This window comes from Hyperolius riggenbachi, chromosome 8, assembly GCF_040937935.1.
Source record: "Hyperolius riggenbachi isolate aHypRig1 chromosome 8, aHypRig1.pri, whole genome shotgun sequence".
Taxonomy (NCBI): Eukaryota; Metazoa; Chordata; class Amphibia; order Anura; family Hyperoliidae; genus Hyperolius; species Hyperolius riggenbachi.
In genome coordinates, this window is record NC_090653.1 from 272,344,276 (window position 1) to 272,368,515 (window position 24,240).

The window sequence follows — 24,240 nt, forward strand, 5'->3', positions numbered from 1 at the left end:
CCTTACCTCAGCAGATCAGGACAGCTCCATCCCTGGACGTGTTTAAATCCAGACTGAAAACCCACCTGTTCAGTTTGGCATTTGCAGAAATATAATTTTTGTTGTGTGAATACTTCATCCTACTACCAACTAACGAATCTGAGAGAGCCTAAGCGCTTTGAGTCCTATGGGAGTAAAGCGCTATAGAAATGTTATTGTATTGTATAATCCCCTCCCACAGTGTGATGTCATGGCCATGGTCCTGACAGTTTGCTGTCTGTGAAATCCGTTGCAGTGTGGGAAAAAAAGGCTTTTTCCAACTGCCAGGCAAGCAATAACTCTCTGTGCACAGAACTCTCAATAACGAACATTCCGTACAGATCACCTGGCAGAAGAGGTCACCACCAGTGATACATTTCAGAATCTAAATCAGGGAGAAGAAAGATTTTACAATGGCAAACACTGACTAAATAATCAACACAGGGATATTGTAAGAAAATAAGCTATTGTATTCTTTATGTTATTTTCACTACCGTTCCTCTGTCTATACAAGCAACAGAGGATGCAGTGGGAAGGATGCTCTGCGCTGGTTTCTCACCCTTCTGTCGCTACACAAAGCCCCAGTCTCTAGCCAGCAACACTTCGTTTCGTTTCTTAGAAATGACACTATTTTTAACATCACATTTAAACATCCCTAAAAGCCACAAACAGAAAGTGCTCCTCTTCTGAGAATAGTGAAGTCAGTTACACGGAGGCCCTGTTCACACTGCAAAAAAACGCACAGGGCTTAGGTTACATAAAAGCCTTTATTTCTGTGTGCATGATCAGGTGATTTTGCAGGTCGATCAACCTTCTGATTCAATTGCATCAAAACGGAGGAAAATGGATGCTGCTACATGTCTGCCAGATCAATTTTGGGCTGAAATTGGTTGCAAAGATCGATTGGACAGGCTGGAAAATCTCGGTTGCAATTGCTCAAATGGATGTGCATTGGTAACAGCGTTTAACTACTTAACGACCGCCAAACGCCCATGGACCGCCTAACGTCAACTGGCACCAAGTCCTGGGGCGGGGGTTTGCAGGAGATCCTGCATGAATGACAGAGGTCTGTCTATTTACTACGTACAGCGCTGCGATCTAAGGCAAAATAAAACAAAAAAATAAGTACGCATTTTTATTTATAAGTAAAAGACAAAAATATTTACACAAAAAAAAAGAAAAAAAAACAAAACATTGGTGGGGAAGAAAAGGGGGCGGGGGGAGAAGAGAATTGTGTGCTGAGTTGGACAGCCCCGCAGCAAGGCCTTAAAGCTCCAGTGGCCTATTTGTTAAAAAATGGCCTGGTCTTTAGGGGGGTTTAAAGAAACACTGGAGTCTAAATTTCCTTTTTTAACATGCAGTTATGTGAAGCAGTATAATCCCTGCTAAAATGCCGCTATCCCGTGGCAAACGAGGGGTTAATACCCCCAAATCCTCCCTGCAAAAGCCACGACATTTTGCTGCTCATGGAGGTGGAGCTTTGAGCTGCAGCTCTGCCTCCCTGCGCGTTAATCTGCCGGCGGATCTCCGCCTCTCCCCGCCCCTCTCTGTGAAGGCAGATTGAGAGGGGCGGGGGAGAGGCGGCGATCAGCGGGGATTGACACGCTGAGAGGCAGAGCTACAGGGCTTAGCTCTGTCTCTTCAGGAAGCGGTCCCCGGCACCACGAAGGGGATTTTGGGGGTAAAAACTCCTCGTTTCGCCGCGGGATCTTATAGCAGAGGTTATACTGCTTCATATAACTGCATGTTAAAAAAGGAAATTTAGACTAACTTCAGAGTCTCTTTAACACTGTGGTCCTCAAGTGGTTAATGTCTTGACGATTGAAGTACCTTGCCAGACCCCAGCCCTTGTCCTCCAAGTGTGTATTCATCATCCCTGCTGAGGTAGTGTTTTAAACCTGCACACCTCCGCCAACACATTTCTATACGGGGGGCTGGCCGGCGGCAGCACTAGGCCAATTTCTGATATATTTCATGCTGAAATCTATCTGAAACTGGTCTGCAGTGTATGGGCAGGCAACAGATTTGTCTCACTGTCTATCTGCCCATAGATTGCCTGATGTATAAACACCCTTAGGCCATGCCTCCTTACTAGAGAAAGGCAAGATAAACCATCAATTAGTAGAGGGTATGGCTCACATGTTTTCCTCAGGCAGCAAAAAGTCTAGAACCGGCCCTGATGAGTTCCCCCGCTCTTACCTAAAGTCTCACAGCTGGTGTTTCGGGAGCACTGCCCGCTGTCTCTGTCCAGGGAAGAAAGTTGTTCGTCCGATTTGCTAAGCTTTCCTATACTACTACAGGGCGACAGGCGGGGGGATTCTCCCCCATACGATTGGCTCCCTCCAGATAATCGTCTGTGTGCGTAACAGTTTACTTCAAAATCCTTTCAACGAGAAAAAGAAAGCATTAAACAGGAAACTAAAGACAATAATTTATGTTGTGTTGCAGTCACATGATAGACGTTCTCACCGGGGTGCTGATGCCAAGGGGTAAACTGGATCCACTGGTAGCCCGGCTCATGGGTGCTACAACGGCCACACGAGTAGGAGAAGGTGCAGATTGTCTTTTCTTTGGAGGTAATGCAGGAGGAGGACTGTGGAGAAAGCAGGCAACCCCAAACTTTATCACAGCATGAAACCATTCCCAAAAACCAAACACATCCCCTATCACCGCATGTAACCCTGATATCTATGTGTTACCCCACTATGGCGATGTACAAATGCTTTCCACTCTCCCGTGCTTATAATTGAAATGAGTTATAAAGGATTTATGTGGTTTTTTTTACCTTAAAGCATGCGCAGAAGAGACCAACTGACACAACTGATGCAGATTACCTGAAGTGGACTCAGAGGTGCTTCTGGGGCTGGAGAAAGCCCCAGGTAAGTATCAAATATTTTCCTTTTTTCTAAAATATATGAACTATTGACCTTTATTATCTGTCCCCTGCACTTCCCCCTGCTGTTGTCTGCCAGTAAAGTGTTTTATGTCTGTAATTCCTTATCAGTGAGGTTTATGCTATAATACGACTGGAGAGAAACTGTCACTTGAACATTTAAGTTTGTGCACTGCCTGCCGAGTGCCTAGAAGATACCACAGTACAGGACACAAAGTGAGCCTGATGTGGGAGGGGTACAAAAGCTGCGATGTAAACTTCCTTTTAAACAATACCAGTTGTCTGGCAGTGCTGCTGATCTCTGTGGCAGCAGTGGTGTCTGAATCACCCACCTTAAACAAGCATGCAGCTAATCCAATCAGACTTGAGTCAGAGCACCTGATCTGCTGCATGCTTGTTCGAAGAGGATCAACATGAGAACCAGGCAAAGGGCATTGTGTTAAAAAATAAGGAGGAGCCCCCCCCCCCCCCCCCCCCCACACTCGGCAGTAGGCAGCGGCGGCGATCAGACCCTCCCAGCAGGACATCCCCCTAGTGGGGAATGGGGGGGGGGAGAGGGGGGGGGGGGGAAGTCTGATCGCCCTGCCTAAAACCTGATCTGTGCTGCGGGCTGAAGAGCCCACGCAGCACAGATCACATAATTATCAGCCGGTCCTTAAGTGGTTAACCTCATTGTCAGTAACCTACTATAAATCCAGCCTGCCGTGTGACAGTACTTACTTATTCAGGTCTACTATAAAATACCCAGTGAAGTCATGGGTGGCCAAGGCCACTGGAATGTTTTTAGTGGGACCCTAGGACTTGTAAGAGCCAGTTTTCTCTACTGCAGAGCTATAGAGAGGAATGGGTGGAGCCGCCTGCAACCTCTGCTAATTATAATTCTCCCACCACGCATCTTGGTAAGTACAAACTTGCTGGCATGATCACGTGCTCAGCAACTTGCTGGTTTGTAGAACCCTTCACTATAATAGCAGAATCATTATCAGTTGTTGTCCAGCTTTTTTTTCCTTTCATTTTTATTCCCTAATTACAGATTCATTTCTCAAGCACTGAGTCTCCTAAAGCAGATGATATATAAGGTACAGGCCATGGAATTCATTTGCAATTCTCTGATTGGCTAGTCAAAATAACGTAATCACGTCGCTTCAAGGAAAGGTATATCCGGTTACAACTCCCAACTCTGGGACATCTTCATGTGTTTCTACAAATAATGCAGAATAATGCAGAAGCAGAGCCATCTTTACCTATTTTCCATCAGCCGTATGCCAGGTAATGGGGGTTTGGGGGGAGCGAGCTCATCTGTTTCCACACAGTCTACTGGGTCCTCCTTAGGGGACGGCTCAGGGGACTTGTTCAGGATCTCCAGCTCTCGCTCTGACAAAGGCAACTCCTGTGTACTGGAATTGTGAAGAAAAAGATAAAAAATTTTAGAGTGCATACACTTACAGTGGACCTATGCTATACCAAATTCCATTTACCCACTGCTCTGGGTTTATCATGCAGTCTACATGCAGTCTGGATTGCAAGCATTCTAATATAATCATAAATGTTTCTGCTGTAATGAATCTCATCTCAGTCAGCCTAATTCCTTTCTGGTACATTGCCGGGGAGAGAGAAGCTTGTTATCTTCCTTCCTGCTCCTCACTGATTGGCTCAGGGCAGTTCAGTGTCACAGAAGGCCGAGAAGGGAAATACACCTCACCCCTCCACAGAAGCTACTGAACACATGTTGTGCTCACATGTGTTTACAAAGCAAGCTAGATATGACAGTGCAGTTTCTAGGTGGGGGAAAAAAAAAAAAGAAAAGGAGTAAGGCCTCTTGCACACTACATGCGATTTCGATTTTTTATACGATCCAATCTTTGATTCAGATTATAAAACGTAGCAGCATGCAGTACTTTTTTTTTAATCAGAATAAAAAAATCGGTTCGCATTAAAAAAAAAAAATTCAAAATCACATGTAGTGTGCAAAAGGCCTGAGGGAGGTAATTACATCAGGACTGGCTTCAGTCAGAGGCAGTAAAGATGGAAAATGCCTGGAACAATTTTCTCTTTATTTACTATGTAAAATTCACTGAAATCAAAAGTGTGGCCAGTACAATACATACAAGTAGAACAAGTATTTATCTACGTGGTTTTCCCAGGGATATTATGGCTGTCCCTGCTGCTTATAAAATATTAAGTCTAATGACAATATCATTAGAAATCTATACTACTGAAAATGTCATCATTCCATTCGATGCTGCTGGTAATAAAACCCAGGCCGGCTCTGGCGCTCACCTCTCTGACTTGCACGCAGGTAAGGCTGGCTTCACAGGACTGGTCGGTGACGGGCGCTCTTGCTTCTCAATCATTAATCGCACCAGCTCCTAGAAGAAGAAATAGGCAAAGGTTTGTGGCATTAAACAACCATGCAAGCGTCAGCATATCCCATATAAGCAATAGGTGACCTCAAGCTATAATGCTCGACTGCCTGGTCTTGGGCACACAGAGAAAAGATACACATACACATTTGTAGCCCAAGAGGATTGTTTTGGGTGAGATTTCAGTAACCAGAACACACTGGAGCTCTCTGCAGAGTAGGTTGTTCTGTTCTATGGAGGACGGGGCAGGAGCCGTCACAATGTAAGCTAATCACCACGACTTTGGTTTGGAACATCATAACTATACAAATATGAAGTTAACTGCTAGTAGTATAGTGGCCAGATAGTGTACTGGTTAAAGGCTCTGCCTCTGATATAGGAGACCAGGTTTCCAATCTCGGCTCCTACGGTTCAGTAAGCCAGCACCTATTCAGTAAGGTGTCCTTGGGCAAGACTCCCTAACACTGCTACTGCCTATAGAGCGCGCCCTAGTGGCAGCAGCTCTGGGCTTTGAGTCTGCCAGGGAAAAAGCATGATATAAATGTTTTGTGTCTTGTGTGTCTGTGTCAAGCACACTGATAAGGAGCATCCAGCAGCCCCTTCTCAATTACCCTAAACCAATGGGGACTTATGCAGATTGCACCTCCAGAGTCAGCGCAGGAGTGACATCCCACCGCTGGCGGGGTAAGGGCGGAGAACAATGCTCTCGGGACAGAACGGTGGTTGAGAGGGGTCAGAGCCTGCCTTACAAACGCGAGATTCTCGCCAGAAGTGGTCGTTATCGGATGCAGAGTTTCATCTGGCGTGTTTGGCTTCGGAATTCGCAGAAACAAAACATTCCACTGAGCTGCTCCTGACAGGACTAAAGATGTGGCCACCTGTGATAAATGTCAGAATGTAAATCAGGGAGAGGAAAGATTTTCCAATGGGCAAACACTGACTGAATCATTTATGAATGAATAATGTTACAGGAGGTGAAGCAGATGAAGCTCTGCTCTCTTCACAAGAGGGTTACATAAACAGTCACATGAAATCTCAGTGAAAGCTAGATTAGTGTTCCTCTGACCTGCTCCATTCAAAAGCCATCTGCCAACTGTGAAGCTGACTATACACAATCAATTGTCCTGGTCGATTCCCAGCAGATTTCTAACACTCTGCCAAGAATATTTGCACGACATGTCACATCAACCATCATTTCAAAAACGATTTTTACAGAAAATCCATCTAAATGATCAACTGGGTGGAAAACTTGGTCAATCAGGGACGGGGGGAGTAGCGGCCCATAAAGGCAGCCATACATCTAGTGATTCTGATTCAATCAAAGCGATCAACTTTATTGGGGAATCGACTTCAGTATGGGTGATTGAAAGTCGATCGACGTGGGACCCACACACAAGCGATTCCCATGCAATTCACCTTCACTAATCGATCTAACCAATGTTGTGTCTCCATGCTCTTGAATGCAAAAATCGTTCCAATAATAAGTGAACAGAAGCGGATTCCTGTGCGATCGACCGATATCTCGCATCCTGCTCAATCGAGTGAGCTGGTGGATTCGACATGCGAACAGCCACTTTTCATCGATTGGGAATTCTGGAACACACTATTCTCTCTCGTTTCCTTCTGGATTCGATAAAATGATGGAATCGAATGGTCGATTGTACTGCAAAATCGCTAGATGTGTGGGCACCTTTAGGCTGCACTTCACTGATCCCTTCTGAACAGATTCAGATCAGAGAGGGATCCATTGTCTTGTTACATTGTGTGGCTATGTGGGTACAGTATATCTTAAAGCGGACCTCAGCTCAGAACTTCCTCTCTGCTCTAAAAGATAAGCAACAGCATAATAACCTTTAAAGAAAAACATTTCTTTGTTACAGCTGATACAAATTCTGCAATAAATCTGCAGTGTGTCTATTTCCTGCTTTTATGGAAGCAGACAAAGGTCAACATCCGGTGTTTACAAATTAGCAGCTCTGCCAAGGCAGCCAGATGACACAGCTGAGGGATCATGTTACAACTTGTAAATAGTCACAGATGAGGGGAAATTAGACAGGCTAAACTCTCTAAATACACACAGGGTGCATTTCTCTATGATCACTCCTGAGCCCTTCTAGGGGACAGCTGAGTGACACGGCAGTCCCCAGTACAGCGTGTTGTAGATCGCAGCGCTGTACAATGTAGATAGATGGCGGTTTCACCATCAGACATTCTCCTAGGGGAGATCGCCGCTGGGAGACTGATGACGGAGTGGAGCTCTGTCATTCAAGCGAAGGGTTGCGCGCGCGATCTCCTGCAAACCTCGCCGACAGGCGTCAAGTCCTGGGGCTGCCACTCTCCCGATACCGATCAGCGTTAGGCGGTCGAGAGGGGGTTAAAGGGAATCTGAAGTGAAAATAAACGTATGAAATAATGCATTGTATGGGTAGTACAGCTAAGAAATCGAGCATTAGCAGCAAAGCAACGACTCTCATATTGTTTCCAGTATAGGAAGAGTTAAGACACTTCAGTTGTCATCTATGCAAAAGAGCCTCTCTGAGCTCTCCCCAACTTGGGTCGGAGGCCGTCCTATTTTCTAAAGCATTGATATATCAAATAAACAGTAAGAGACAGATTTAGATAAGGTTATACTGTACGGGTGATCAAAGGGTCAATAGCTATGCTCCGAGTGTGGTTTGTAATTGCAAATATGAGAGAATGAAGCAAGGTTATATATATTAAAAAAAGCTATATTTCTGAAAATAAAAAATTTGAGACTCTTCTTTGCTACTAATATTCTAATAATCCGTACTACACATACAAGTCATTATACCATACTTTTTTCCCCCTGCAGTGTCACTTTAAGCTAACTCTATAAAAAGACATAATGGGGGCTGAATGGTAACAGTAATCCAGGTGCTGACCTATAGAATGTCACTATAGACATAACAGAGGCTTACATCAAAGGGAAGGACAGAACACACAAACACATGACTAACAAAGGCAGCCCAGGTGCTGGTAAGCTGTGCGCTCCTCAGATCGGAGATCGCCATGTTTTGACACAGGACGGATGTGAGCATGGATGTGTCAGAGCAAAGTTTTGCAAACATTTGGGCTAGCTATGAAGTATAAACAAGAGGCCAATAACAGATCCAGGAAGGCAGGCCACATCATGAGGGCCATGTGAAGGATCAGGCAGAGGGGTAACACTTTATACTACAGGCCGGGTGTGATAAGAATGGCGGAAACTGACAACTGATCGGTGGAAGGAGTACTGAGCGAGTGGGGAGGTGAAATCCCGGTGATACAGCTCTAAGCAGAGAGGAGGGAGGGAGGGCAGGCCTGGAAGACTCCCAAAGCCGACTTCATTCCCTGGATGACCTCACTGATGCAGACTCCAGCTGTGTCTCCCCAGAGGGGCTGTGCAATCTGCCAGGCGCATGGCTGGGCTTAACCCCTCTGCTCTGGGAGAAAAGCAGGAAGGCTCCCCCTTCACAGGAGAAAGCCAGGAAGGCTCCCCCTTCACAGGAGAAAGCCAGGGAGGCGCGCACCTCACTGGAGAAAGCCAGGGAGGCGCGCACCTCACTGGAGAAAGCCAGGGAGGCGCGCACCTCACTGGAGAAAGCCAGGGAGGCGCGCACCTCACTGGAGAAAGCCAGGGAGGCGCGTACCTCACTGGAGAAAGCCAGGGAGGCGCGCACCTCACTGGAGAAAGCCAGGGAGGCGCGTACCTCACTGGAGAAAGCCAGGGAGGCGCGCACCTCACTGGAGAATGCCAGGGAGGCACGCACCTCACTGGAGAAAGCCAGGGAGGCGCGCACCTCACCGGAGAAAGCCAGGGAGGCTCCCCCTTCACAGGAGAAAGCAAGAGGGGCTCGCACCTCACTGTAGAAAAGTAGGGAGGCTCTCACTTCACAGGAGAAAGCCATGGATGCTCCCCCCTCACAGGAGAAAGCCATGGAGGCTCCCCCCTCACAGGAGAAAGCCAGGGAGGCTCCCCCCTCACAGGAGAAAGCCAGGGAGGCTCCCCCCTCACAGGAGAAAGCCAGGGAGGCTCCCCCTTCACAGGAGAAAGCAAGAGGGGCTCGCACCTCACTGTAGAAAAGTAGGGAGGCTCTCACTTCACAGGAGAAAGCCATGGATGCTCCCCCCTCACAGGAGAAAGCCATGGAGGCTCCCCCCTCACAGGAGAAAGCCAGGGAGGCTCCCCCCTCACAGGAGAAAGCCAGGGAGGCTCCCCCTTCACAGGAGAAAGCCAGGGAGGCTCCCCCTTCACAGGAGAAAGCCAGGGAGGCTCCCCCTTCACAGGAGAAAGCCAGGGAGGCTCCACTTCACAGGAGAAAGCCAGGGAGGCTCCACTTCACAGGAGAAAGCCAGGGAGGCTCCACTTCACAGGAGAAAGCCAGGGAGGCTCCCCCTTCACAGGAGAAAGCCAGGGAGGCTCCACTTCACAGGAGAAAGCCAGGGAGGCTCCCCCTTCACAGGAGAAAGCCAGGGAGGCTCCCCCTTCACAGGAGAAAGCCAGGGAGGCTCCCCCTTCACAGGAGAAAGCCAGGGAGGCTCCCCCTTCACAGGAGAAAGCCAGGGAGGCTCCCCCTTCACAGGAGAAAGCCAGGGAGGCTCCACTTCACAGGAGAAAGCCAGGGAGGCTCCACTTCACAGGAGAAAGCCAGGGAGGCTCTCACTTCACAGAAGAAAGCCAGGGAGGCTCCACTTCACAGGAGAAAGCCAGGGAGGCTCCACTTCACAGGAGAAAGCCAGGGAGGCTCTCACTTCACAGAAGAAAGCCAGGGAGGCTCGCACCTCACCGGAGAAAGCCAGGGAGGCTCCACTTCACAGGAGAAAGCCAGGGAGGCGCGCACCTCACTGGAGAAAGCCAGGGAGGCGCGCACCTCACTGGAGAAAGCCAGGGAGGCTCCCCCTTCACAGGAGAAAGCCAGGGAGGCTCCACTTCAAAGGAGAAAGCCAGGGAGGCTCTCACTTCACAGAAGAAAGCCAGGGAGGCTCGCACCTCACCGGAGAAAGCCATGGAGGGTCCCCCTCACTGGAGAAAGCCAGGGAGGCACGCACCTTACTGGAGAAAGCCATGGAGGCTCCCCCTCACTGGAGAAAGCCAGGGAGGCTTGCACCTCACAGATGTCCCCCTCCACTTAGTGTTATAACAGGATGCTGTGGACAGAACGCTGCAGCTGATAAACCAGCAGGACTGGATGTGCAGCAGTTAAGGGAACGCAACACATTCTAACAGAGCGTCACAGCTCATTAGCCCTTTTCCGCTAGCAGCGTTTTGTTTTTCAGAGCTCATGCAATTTTTAAATCGCATGCATTTCTATATTAACATAGAAACAAATTGCTGCTTTTACACTAGTGCGATGTGATTTTCCCCTAAGCGCAATCACACTGCCTGCAGCGGTTTTAGTGCAATTGCACTCACCAAGTGTCATTTTCGTGTAATTTCCTGATGTGGCTTCAAGCCCTGCCCCCTCATCGCCTTAAAGTGTACCTTAAGTGTCCCAAAAAAAATGAGTTTTACTCACCTGGGGCTTACCTCAGCCCCCTGCAGCTGATCGGTGCCCACGACGAGTCGCTCTGATGCTCCGGGTCCCGCTGGCGGCCACTTCCGGTTTTGCCGTCAGGACCCGTCAGGCTGGGGAACGTGGCTGATACTACGCGTTCCCAGCCAAAATAGCACCCCTATGCGGCCATATGTCCGCATAGGCACCCGTATGCGGACATATGGCCGCATAGGGGTGCTATTTTGGCTGGGAACGCGTAGTATCAGCCGCGTTCCCCAGCCTGACGGGTCCTGACGGCGAAACCGGAAGTGGCCGCCAGCGGGACCCGGAGCATCAGAGCGACTCGTCGTGGGCACCGATCAGCTGCAGGGGGCTGAGGTAAGCCCCAGGTGAGTAAAACTCAATTTTTTTGGGACACTTAAGGTACACTTTAAAACAACTGCACCACACAAAATCCAAAACACTTTTTAAAAACAGAATTCACTTCTATGTGTGCAGTACAACTTTTACGTGCGCATAAAGAATACAAGTACACAACTTCAGTAGAATGGGTGGCGCCATTTAAATCACTTCTTTATGCTCCTGTAAGCTAGGCATGCAATCAGAACTGCTGATAATAGCACGTCTACAACTTTTACACAGCTATCCAACTTGTGAACAGATGTTTTAGGCCTTCATCAGTACAGAGTATAGACCGGATGCGTTATATCAGGACTTGCTGCAGAGATCGTACAAGGTACTTAGATAAAGTGAAATGCCATTTCAAGTGGAAATTGCACGATTAACAATTCCCCAATAGTCTCAAAGGTGGGCTGCCCACCTGCCAGACCACAGAACACCGGCTACCTAGTCAGCAGTCACACATCTAACTGGTTCATTCTTCTTGCAACGGTAATCATCTTGGGCAGGGCTGTGGAGTCGGAGTCGAGGAGTTGGAGCAATTTTGGGTACCTGGAGTTAGACTGTTGTAGGTTTCATAAACCGAGTAGTTGGGAGTCGGTTGACTCCACAGCCCTGGTAAGAATTAGACTTAAGGAGTCAGAGTTGAAGCAATTTGGGGTACCTGGAGTCAGACTGTCGGTGAGCTCATAAACTGAATACTCGGAGTCAGACGATTTTTGTACCGACTCCACAGCCCTGATCTTGGGTGTTCTCCTGCATATCAGTATGCCACTAACCCAAAGACTGGATCTGAGTGCAAACGCCTATGTGTAAAGAGGCAGCCACAGGAAGTGGGGCGTGTAATATCACAGGAGAACCATGCAACTGGAGGAGGTGTGCGGCTATCAAGAAGACCGCATAACAACTGAGTGAAGGCAACTGAGTGAGCAATGTGTTCTACACTATTGTAAAATTATTTGTAGGAGCCTTGTTAGAGGGGTCACAATTATTGGGGAAAACAGAACGTTTCATTCACATTAAAATTCACAAATCCTTATGCAAATTTTCACAATTGGCTAATGAAAGTCAATGGGAAACTGCATGGGCTATGCAAATTTACGCTGCAAGTAGCAAGTATTTTAAAACGTGAATACGCAAATTTTAGCAGAAGTGCAATTTCCCATTGACTTTCATTAGTTTTTAATACGATAAGTGGGAACCCAGCCTGAAAAGTTTTGCAAAGTCCCCTCAAATTCCAGAGGAGGAGAATTTTTTTGGAGTGGGCCAGAAAGAGCCTCCAGGAATGACAGACACGTGTCTAAGCACAGACCTGGATGAGAGCATAATGGATGTGGATTCTCGCACACATGGAAGTAATACTTGCTAAATCCTTCTGTCCTAAGGAAGTAAACCTGGACTTAACTGTACCTTCTGTTGTGAATGAAAAGAAAACATCTTTGGAGGGCCAGAGATTTGCATGTTTCCACAACAAAAGCAGCTGTTCCATTCCTATAGTGCAGTGATCTGCAAACTTGGCTCTCCAGCTGTTAAGGAACTACAAGTCCCACAATGCATTTGCCTTTATGAATCATGACTGTGGCTGTCAGACTGCTGCAATGCATTGTGGGACTTGTAGTTCCTTAACAGCTGGAGAGCCAAGTTTGCAGATCACTGCTATAGTGTAATTCTATCTCTGTGAAATGTTACAACTAATAAGAAAAATTGATTGCAATTCTTGAATCCGGTCACATTTTCGATCAATGAACAGTCCAAAATCGATTGAAACAATCAATCCTGAAATTGCCGACTTAAAGAGAACCCGAGGTGGGTTTAAAGAATGTTATCTGCATACAGAGGCTGGATCTGCCTATACAGCCCAGCCTCTGTTGTTATCCCAAACCCCAACTAAGGTCCCCCTGCACTCTGCAATCCCTCATAAATCACAGCCGTGCTGTGAGGCTGTGTTTACATCTGTAGTGTCAGTCTCAGCTGCTCCCCCGCCTCCTGCATAGCTCCGGTCCCTGCCCCCATCCCTTCCCCCCAATCAGCAGGGAGGGAAGGGATGCAGGCGGGGACTGGAGTTCTGCAGGAGGCGGGGGAGCAGCTGACTGACACTATAGAGATAAACACAGCCAGCTCTGACAAGCTGTTTGTCAGCAGCGTGGCTGGGATTTATGAGGGACTGCAGAGTGCAGGGGGACCTTAGGGGGGTTTGGGATAGCAACAGAGGCTGGGCTGTATAGGCAGATCCAGCCTCTGTATGCAGATAATATTCTTCAAACCCACCTCGGGTTCTCTTTAAAGAGGAACTGTAGTGAAAATAACAAAGAATATAATTGCTATATTTTTTACAATATTCATTTATAGATTATTTAGTCAGTGTTCGTCCATTGTAAAATCTTTCCTCTCCCTGATTTACATTCTTACATTTATCACTGGTGGGGACATCTTTAGTGCTGCCAGGTGATCTGTACAGAATGCTCATTACTGAGGGCTCTATGCACAGAGGGAGATACTGGTTGCTTGGCCGTTGGAAAAAGCCATCATTTCTCACAATTTAACGAGGTTCACAGACAGCAAACTGTCAGGACCATGGTCATGACCTCACACTGTGGGAGCCAATATCAGCCATACAGACCCCTGCCGATCTACTTGAGAAAAGATTTCTTGTGGGAAAGGGGCCATCAGCTAATGATTGGAATGAAGTTCAATTCTTGGTTAAAGTTCCTCTTTAACACTCTGTATGACCAGCTGAGTGTACCAATCAGCTATAAAGGTTGACACCTGCATATCAGCTTATCAAGAGGTTATGAAACTTGGCACAGTGGCGAGGGAGTCATTCTCCAGGGGGATCCTCCCTTCTGAAATGTACACGTCACTCCTCTGCCTGGCATTGTGCTCTATGAGAAATTCTCTAAAATAAAAAAAAGTGCCGACTTGCAAGCAAGCCCTGACCTTCACGCCATCCAGAACAGCTTTGATGACGTCTTTCACAGTGGACACCATCTCTTTATCCTCGCAGTTCACGCCCTCCAGCATCACCTGATCAGACCAGCGAATGAGGTTGGCAAGAGACTGGTACACCCGGCTGTAGCAGGAAGAGATGGCAGTGCTGTAAATAGAAGAACAAGAGAATGTGTGAGGCTTGAAACCCACTACAAAATGCTAATCGCAACCGGTAGCGATTTGTATGAGCGTTTTGTAAGCGATTTCATGAGCGTTTTCTGGCAATTTTGGTAGCGATTTTAAAAAGTGTAAGCGTTTTGCCAGCGATTGCGTAGCGATTAGCGGTTTTAATTTTGATTGGTCCTTTCAATTAATTTTTAGTTTTTTTTACGGTGTGTAGTAATTTCAAAACGCTAGCCAAATCACTCTTTGTAGGTTCTGACGAGCGATTACGCCAGCGTTTATATACTTTCCATTGCAGAACCGCTAATGCTAAAATGCTGCATGTCCTGCGTTTGCGATTTTGGTAATCGCAATCGCTCCAGTGGAAATTGGCCAATCCATTAACATTAGCTGAGCATTTAGGGAAATTGCTAGCGTTTGAATCGTTTCCTAAACGCTCACAAAATCGCTCTAGTGCAGTGTTCCCCAACCCTGTCCTCAAGGCCCACCAACACTGCATGTTTTGTGGAAATCCACAGCGGTAGTTAAAGAGAGTCTGAAGCGAGAATAGATCTCGCTTCAGACCTCATAGCTAGCAGGGGCATGCGTGCCCCTGCTAAAACGCCGCTATAGCGCGGCTTAATGGGGGTCCCTGTCCCCCCCAAACCCCCTCCGTGCAGCGGGGGAGCGCTTCCTGGTTGGGGCAGGGCTAACCGCCGCAGCCCTGCCCCATGCGCGTCTGTCAGACGCGTATCTCCGCCTCTCCCCCGCCCCTCTCAGTCTTCCTTCACTGAGAGGGGCGGGGGAGAGGCGGCGATGCGCGTCTGATAGACGCGACTGGAGGCAGGGCTGCAGCAGTTAGCCCTGCCTCCAGGAAGACAATCCCCACGACCAACTTGCCGACCATCTTTTGCGGGGGGTGGGTTGGGGGTGAAGGGACCCCCGTTTAGCCGCGGGATAGCGGCGTATTAGCAGGGACACACATGCCCCTGCTATATATAAGACCTGAAGCGAGATTTAGTCTCGCTTCAGTGTCTCTTTAATCAGCTCTGCTGAGACACTAATCACCTCACCTGTGAACGTTTGTGGTTTTCTGCAAAACATGAACTGTTGGTGGGCCTTGAGGACAGGGTTGGGGAGCTTTGCTCTAGTGGGTTTGAGCCCTTACTTTACTTTCCATTGGGAAATCTCTATACTAATTGCACTTCCTGAGAATTATATAAATTAAATACCATGTATACCTCCGGAGAAGCTCCACTGTGCAAGCCGACCCACCTACTTTTGGCTTAATAGAAAACAGGCCAAAATCTATGCTCCACCAATTGGCCCGCCCCACCAATGTGCTGCCGTTGCCCCCCTCCCCATGCAGAGTGCGTATTAAATGGGCAGAGTATGCAGCGCGCGCTCTGAAGTGTGCCGATGCATGCGGGGTGTACATTGAAGCCTGCCAATGTGTGCAGGGCAAGCAATTAAGCGAGCTGATGTTTGCCGGTAGGTGAACGTAGATAACCTCTGTACTGACAACATCAAGAACAGGGGGAGTGAGCTGGATAAAATTGTGCTTCTGTATTTTGGAGACGTGTTAGGTGATGGGAATCGGTGCTGCTCTGTGTGCGTGGTCCACTCTTGGAGGCAGAGAAATCTGTATGGGACAGGGGGCAGGAGAATACACAAAGGAGAGCACACTTTTGGACAGAGAACCTGCACTCTTCTGTCCCCTCTCTAGGACAGAGAACCTGCTGCTGTCCTGATCCCTGGTCTGAGAGGAAGTGTGTATGCTGATAACACCCATATGGGTATATCAGCCAGTTTATCAGGTAATATCTGTCTAGGACCGCTAGTCCCCTTTGATTAACAGCAGTCTGAGTGCACTCTCCTTTGTGTTTTCTCCTACCCACAGTGCCATACAGATGTGTGTAGAGCGTGTGCACACTGAAGTGTGCCGATGTGTGCAGAGCGTGCATTGAAGCGTGCCAATGTGTGCACTGAAGCATGCAGATCAGACACTGAAGCATGCTGATGGGTGCACAAGTCTAGGTGAGACCGTGTTGAGTGTGGCAATAAACATATAATCCTGAAACTTCTGTGTGCCTGGGTAAACCTCTGGCTACCTGAACACAAGTTACATAAAGCCCTGTTATTTGTGACATGACTAACCAATCAGCTACTGCTTTTCCTAATAGAGCTGCCACCCATCCTACCCTAAGTGTTTCCAGTGACCACTCAGAGGTCCATCTCCAAAGTGCTTACCTTTGTTGGGTGTGTGTATCCGCCTGCACCAATGGAAGAATGGCTTCCAGGACTTTGCTGGCAGACCCCGGTAGCATCACCAATACCATCTTGTCTACGGCCATTTTGTCTACGATAGTCTTAAAGTAGCGCAGCGCATTGACGACTTCCTTCTCCTGTTCTTCCAAGCGGCTCAGGATCTAAAGAGGGGGAAAAAAAACACAAAACAAGCAACTATCAGACTATTTTACTCCAGGGTTACAGATCACACTTCTTTTCCAAGTGGAAGTCTACACAAAATGTTTTTTTATTTATAACTGGGAACTTTAGACAAGGGTTTGAATGGCTCTCAGATTTCTGCTAATGCATACGGTACATGTCAAACTGCGGCCTGCGGGCCAAATCTGGCCCTCAGAGCCATTAAATGTGGCCCCCAAGTGGTTTCCCCACTTTACATTATATTTGGCCCACTCTAGACCACCAGGGAAGCTATATTGGGGGTGAAGCCCTAGATCACCAGGAAAGCCATATGGGAAGGTGGGGGAAAGTACTAAACACTAGGGAACTGTATAGGGGAGGGTGGGGGCCACTAGACACCAGGGAACAGTATAGGGGAGAGAGGTGGACCACTAGACACCAAGGAACTGTATGGGGAGGAAGGTGGCCAGTAGACATTGAGGTTGGCCCGCGACTAGGTCCCAGTGTTCAATTCCTGCCCACTTTGTATTTGAGTTTGACACCCCTGTGCCAGGGCCTCCCACTAGTGAAATCCCTTCCCATTGGTGAAAGCCACACACCTTACAATTAAAAGATCCAATTTTACACCAATTCAATAAATACGATCAGTTGTACCAAAAAACAAAACAAAACAAAAAAATCAAAAGGTTTTTTTTTCCATTCAATCGAGAAATCTGATCGAATTTCCTGTTTTATTCGCTAAAAGAAGATCGGAAGTGTTGGATTTTTCTGAAAATTGAATGGTGTGTGGTAGATTGTCAATATCTTGATGTACAAACCAAAGCAATTTTTTCTGCCTTTTCATTTTTTTTTCATAATTGGGGAAAATTTGAACATGTGTGTGTGGTACATTGTAGCATTTCAAAAATCTGACCAATCAGTCAGAAAAATGGATTGCAGTTCTTGAATTGAAGAGATATTTAAGGAATTGTATGGCGTTTGGCCTTTAAGGTGGCCACACACTATACAATAAATTGCTCCAATTTTACAACAATTCAGGAAAAAAAATTGGTAGTACAGAAGAATTAAAGTTTTTTCATCTTTATTTGTTTAAGAAATCTGATCGAATTTCCTTTTTCTATACAAAAAGATGGGGAGTGGTGGATTTTTCAGATTGTATTTATGAAAATTGAATTATTCTTGATGTATAGACCAGGGCTGTGGAGTTGGTAATAATCCAACTCCACAGTTAATGAAACCACTGACTCAGACTCAGACTCCAGGTACCAAAATTGCTCTGACTCTGCAGCCCTGGTATAGACCCCAGCAATTTTTTTCAGTTTTCAATCCCTTCTTTTCCCATATTTGGGGAATAAATGAGCACACGTGTGTGATACACTGGTCAGGTTTTTGAAACGTTACAACCAATCGGAAAAATGTATTGTAATTTTTGAACTGAAAGATATTTAAATTTGTATGGTGTGTGGCCACCTTTATGTCCTGTACAAGATGCTAAACAGTAAGTTCCTAGTAAGTTTCTCCAAGAAAGGAGAAAATCAACTCTTTGACACCTTTGCTCTAGTGACAAATTTATTCCAAAGTTTGAAATTTTTCTCACTTTCTGTTCTGAAGCTAAACACACCTCTAGAACCGCTGGAATGCAATGATGTGTCAGCTTGTTAATTTGTACAGAGCCATAGCCATAATAATCCAACGTGCATACACCCCAATGAGTTCTGGGTCACCATGAGCTTGCTGGTTAGTCTGTACCTCTCGGTGTTACAAGCCCTACTCCATAGAGCCAAATTAATCCATGCCATGCACTGATGAGGATCTACCAATCTGAAACAGTCTGTATGTATGTTGGATTATTATGGCTCTGTACAAATTAACAAGCTGACACATCATTGCATTCCAGCAGTTCTGGAGGTGTGTTGAGCTTCTATGGATAACAATGGTTAATTTGCATATATTCAGCAGTGATGCACTGGGAGACATCTCAAGCTCACTCCAACCTGAATTATTGCAAATTCTTTCTGTTTTAAGAAAGCAAACGTTTGTTTTTCTGTTCTGAAGCAAACCTTCACAGTGTCAGCAAGCGGGGAGGAAAAAAAATCCCACCTCCCCCCAATGCAGGCAGCAATAAAACATACTGCCTCACCTTCTGCCAGTGAAGGTCAAACGTTTCCAAGGTGATGCAGAATTACACAAATTTTAAATTAACATTTCCAACACTGGATATATTAGCATAAAAATGTGGAATTGTTTGTACTTCACTGACTGCCCTGACTTGCTCTACCAAAAACTAAGGCAATCCTGGAAATGGGGGTAAAAATTCCAGTCAAAATGTTATTTTCATATTTTGTTGGGAGTGTGAGAACCACGTCAAGTCCTTATTATTTTCTGAAACCTCATGAGGTGATTTCCCTTCACTTCCTGTCTCATGAGGCTTCTTACTTTTATTATCAAACCTGCACTACAGAAATGTAACATGTTAATGAACTTGTACTCAAGTGTGGCTACTTATCCTCAAGTGTGGAGGGGGAGATATGATATACCGCGACAGTCAACTCTTATTTCCAGTGCCTCTAACCACAGTCCTGGAGTCTAATTATTAGGATGTACACTAGTAGCGCACTTTTCCACTAGCTGCGAATCCGCAGTTTAACACATTGTAATTCACTCGTGTTTTGAAAAATCACACACAAAAAAAAAAAAAAAATCTGCGGCGATTGACAATTCTCGTTTAAAGAGGAACTGTCACGAAAATCTTAAAATTTAAAACACATACAAATAAGAAGTACGTTTCTCCCAGAGTAAAATGAGCTATAAATTACTTTTCTCCTATGTTGCTGTCACTTACAATAAGAAGTAGAAATCTGACATTACCGACAGATTTTGGACTAGCCCATCTTCTCATAGGGGGGGTTCTCAGTATTTTCTTTATATTTAAAAGCACTTAGTGAATGGCAGGTGCTCTGTCCAACTGCTAAAATAGTGTACAGTGAGCAGGAAGGCTGGCCAGCATCTTTGTATAAATCTTTTTCAGGGAATGTCTTTATAAAGAATAAAGGCCATGCTGAGAATCCCCTATGGAGTAGGTAGATGGACTAGCCCAAAACCTGTCTGTAATGTCAGATTTCTACTACCTACTGTGAGTGACAGAAACATAGGAGAAAAGTAATTTATGGCTCATTTTACTCTGGGAGAAATGTACTTCTTATTTGTATGTGTTTTAAATTTTAAGATTTTTGTGACAATTCCTCTTTAAGTGAATGAGTGGACTTTCAGCAAGGGGAAAAGGCTATAGCAAAGAAGTGTTTTTCTTTAAAGGTTATTATGCAGTGGCTTAACTTTCAGAGCTGAGAGGAAGTTAGTTCTCAGTTCAGGTCTGCTTTAAATGAAGTTTTAAAAGGCAAAGTAGTTTTGCTATGATATAAGGGTTTTACCCGTAACAGTCCTAGATGCCCGTGTACTTTCCCAAGTTACTGAATGACACTAAAGTTGTCAGTAACATCACAGAAAACCATAATGTCACCCACAAGACCACAGCTAATGTCTTCACCCACGCTCATAAGTCAGCTCAAGAGTGGTTGATATGCACAGTCCCTGGCAGTGACTGTACGTTCCTACTATGGCAGAAAAAAGGTGACATGTTATGAAAGCATAATAATTATATACACTCACACCAGATACATAATGGATGTAGAACAGAGGCGCCAGCAGGATAAAAATACGTAAAACCTTTAAAAACTGCTTGGAGGAAGTGGTGGGCTTACCTCCCAAAAGCAAACAAGAAGTACTGTTTGTATAAATTAACACATTTATTTATACGGTACCCCAAAAACAGAAATGCAACGCGTTTCGCAGGTCAAGCCCGCTTCATCAGGCAAAAACTTGGGGACAACAGTAAGTCTGAATTGTCAGGAATAGCGCCTCAGTAGGCCCTACTGAGGCGCTATTCCTGACAATTCAGACTTACTGTTGTCCCCAAGTTTTTGCCTGATGAAGCGGGCTTGACCTGCGAAACGCATTGCATTTCTGTTTTTGGGGTACCGTATAAATAAATGTGTTAATTTATACAAACAGTACTTCTTGTTTGCTTTTGGGAGGTAAGCCCACCACTTCCTCCAAGCAGTTTTTAAAGGTTTTACGTATTTTTATCCTGCTGGCGCCTCTGTTCTACATCCAAATACACTGTGTCCACTCCTGGTGGAAGGGAGTACCACCCTTTTCTTCTTACTACAGAGAGCGACTTCTTAGTCCTGAGTGAGGACAGGCATAATCTCCTCACCTGCCTTTTCAGTGGTTGCCTATGAGGTGACCCATGTTTGTGAGTATATATCTCTCGCATATTAACATTTTATCATATCATCTTAACATACTGCACCATAGTGGGCTCTCGGTTTCTCTCTTTTTTTCAGATACATAATGGGTTTCTCATATTAAAAATCTTACATTAAATTTAAGTTTTCCAGAGGGATGCTGGGAAGGAGTGGGTGGGGTGGAGGTTGCAACACCACCTACTTTTATTCATTTACATCAGGCGTTGTTAAACTCAGATGCAAAAGGGGCCGAAACTGAACACCGGGACCAAGTCACAGGCCAACCTCAATGTCTAGTGGCCTCCTCTCTACAGTTCCCTGGTGCGTGGGGACCACCTCTTTCTCCCCTAAATAGTTCCCTGGTGTCTAGTGTTTTGACCCTTCTTCCCCCTATGAATTGCCTGGTGACCTAGGGCTTCACCCCCAACACAGCTTCCCTGGTGGTCTGGGGCTTCACCTCCAATATAGCTTCCCTTGTGGTCTAGAACGAGCCCAACATAATGCAAAGAAGCGAAACCACTTGTGTGCAAAATCTGATGGCTCTGCCAGCCAAATGTTGCCCTCAGGCTAGAGTTTGATATGTATGATTTACAAATCATTTAGCTGCAATTTGAATGCAGATTGAAACTCAACCAATCAAGTAGTCTGCAGATGAACTTGATTGGTTCAGTTTCAACAATAATACACAAGCTAAAACCAAATGTGCATCAGCTCAGAAGCTCCTGCAGCTTTGCTGGTCTGTAATTGAGAACCTCCTGTAATAACAGCACTGATTCCCTGGAAGAGAGACGTGACCCCGCTGACGCTCTGATCTCTCTGCTAGGATGAGCACATTTGGCCGTGGAAGCTGGAGACTTCCAAGCAGCTGGGTGAGGCTCTCCTCAGCTGTGGGGTGTGGTGGAATGGCAGCCCCTGGGGACAGCAGCTCAGATCCCATCCTACAGCTGTGGGGTGGGAGATCAATCGATGAAATCAGATCATGTCACTAAGTGACCCAATGCACCCTGCCTGATATGCTCTGCACACAGCCGCTCAGGGGGAGGCCAGAGCTAAAAGGAGAACAAGCAGAGAGTGAGTGAAAGTGAGTGTGTGTGTATAAGAGAGAGAGGCACAGACACACACACAGTATGTATAGGAACACACTACAGCACACAGCATGCATTTGAACACTATGAACACACACTACAGTATGCATATGAACACACACACACACTGTATATGAACACACACTACAGTATGCATATGAACACACACACACACTGTATATGAACACACACACACACACTGTATATGAACACACTACAGTATGCATATGAAAACACACACACACAGTATATGAACACACACTACAGTATGCATATGAAAACACACACACACACACACACACACACACACACAGTATATGAACACTATGAAAACACACATGCAGAATAAATAATATTTTTATAGAGCTTTTGTCCCTGGGGACTCGAAGCGCTGTAAACCTGCATTCTGCGATCTCAAAGGCTCTGGATAAGAGGTGGGTTTTTAGCCTTTTCTTAAAGAGAACCCGGGTGGAATATTTAAATCTTAATAGGACCCAGAGGCATGTCCTGTGCAAAATGACGTGCCTCTGTGTCCTATTGCCGCTGCTAGTCCCCCCCGGGCTCTGCTGTCCCCCTGAAAATATTGCCAGGCTAGCGGCAATCTGAATTTCGCTAGCCATCTGTTTATCTGAGGCTTGTCAATCACAACTACTTCCTGGATCGTATCTTGGCTTCTAATTGGAGGAAGCTAGCAGAGGCGGGGAGCGGCGGGGGGAGCCTGTAATGGAGGCGGCGATGCGGAGGACGCTGATTGGAAAAGCCTCAGGTAAACAGACGGCTAGCAACAAGAAGATTGTCGCTAGCCTGGCGATATTTTCAGGGGGACAGCAGAGCAATGGGGGGAACTAGCAGCGGAAATAGAAGGACGCAGAGTCATGTCACTGTGCACATGACATGCCTCTGGGTCCTATTAAGATTCAAATATTCTGCCTCGAGCTCTCTTTAAAGCCGTCTAGAGAAGGAGCCTATCGCACTGATTGTGGCAGGGAGTTCCATAGAGTAGGGGCTGCATAGGAAAAGGCCCGAGTACCAAATGTTTTTAAGTGAATCCTGGGAATACCCAAATGTGTCTTATTTGCAGAGCAGAGAGAGCATGCAGGGGCATATAGTTCCAACAGATCCGCTATGTATTTAGGTCCCATGTGGTGAAGAGCCTTAAATGTCAGCAGGCAGAATTGATTCTCCATTTTACTGGCAGCCAGGAAAGAGTTTGCAGTACTGGGGTGATGTGTGAGCTGCTGGGGCATTGGCTAGGAGTCTGGCTGCTGAATTCTGTACTAGTTGTAAGGGGCACAGAACTTTATACGGGGATCCAATGAATAGGGCATTGCAGTAGTCCAGGCAGGAGAATACAAATGCATGCACTAGAGTAGGTAGGTCTGCAGCAAGTGTTTAATTCTCGCTATATTTCACAGATGGAAGAATGAGGACTTGACGACAGCCAATACCTACTGTCTGAGTGTTAGCTTTCCATGCAGGATCACCCCCAGGTTTCGCACAGAGTCTTTATACTGCACGGCATCTCCCCCAATTGCTAGTTTGAAGTGGGAAGAGTTTTGGAAGTGGGGCAAGTTTTCTATCATGTGTGGACCTCCTACCTCCAACACCTCTGATTTGTCAGAGTTCAGCCTCAGCCAGCTGGTGTTCAGCCAGTTTTGTAATTCCACTTCACAGGCATTGATGGATGCTGATGTGTCTTGAGTGCCATGCTTAAAGGACAGATACAGTTGTGTCGTCTGCGTAACAATGGTATCCTAGGTCATAGGTCTGGACTATTTTGCCTACTGGGAGCATGGAGGCTGCAAAGAGTAATAGTGACAGCATGAAACCCTGTGGGACTCCATAAGTAAGTGGCACTGGATCAGAATAGTGGGTGCTCAGGCACACTTCCTGTGACAGATGGGACTGAAACCAGCTGAAAACAGCGCCCTTTAGGCTGTAACTGAACACACACTAAAGCACAACACACAGTATGTATATGAATAACTAACACACACACACACACACCTTTTTTGTAAATATTTCATTACAACTTTTAAAACACCTGAACACTGAAGACATGACACTTTGATACAACGTAAAGTCGTCAGTGTGCAGCTTGCATAAAGTGTCGATAACTCAACACATAGCCATTAATGTCTAAAATGCTAGCAACAAAAGTGAGTA

At 46.3% G+C, this 24,240-nt stretch overlaps 1 protein-coding gene across 5 annotated transcripts in view; it reads right to left on the reverse strand.

The window, feature by feature from the left end:
- RAPGEF1 (Rap guanine nucleotide exchange factor 1) overlaps window positions 1-24,240 on the reverse strand; it is a 215,100-nt gene that overhangs the window by 103,616 nt on the left and 87,244 nt on the right. For all 5 annotated transcript variants that reach the window (XM_068248875.1, XM_068248873.1, XM_068248872.1 and 2 more), the window contains exons 3-8: window positions 16,509-16,687; window positions 14,106-14,262; window positions 5,192-5,280; window positions 4,156-4,308; window positions 2,488-2,611; window positions 2,218-2,401 (exon numbers count right to left, since the gene is read on the reverse strand). In XM_068248875.1, the coding sequence (XP_068104976.1) occupies window positions 2,218-2,401; window positions 2,488-2,611; window positions 4,156-4,308; window positions 5,192-5,280; window positions 14,106-14,262; window positions 16,509-16,687 (886 nt within the window). The remainder of the gene's footprint in view (window positions 1-2,217; window positions 2,402-2,487; window positions 2,612-4,155; window positions 4,309-5,191; window positions 5,281-14,105; window positions 14,263-16,508; window positions 16,688-24,240) is intronic.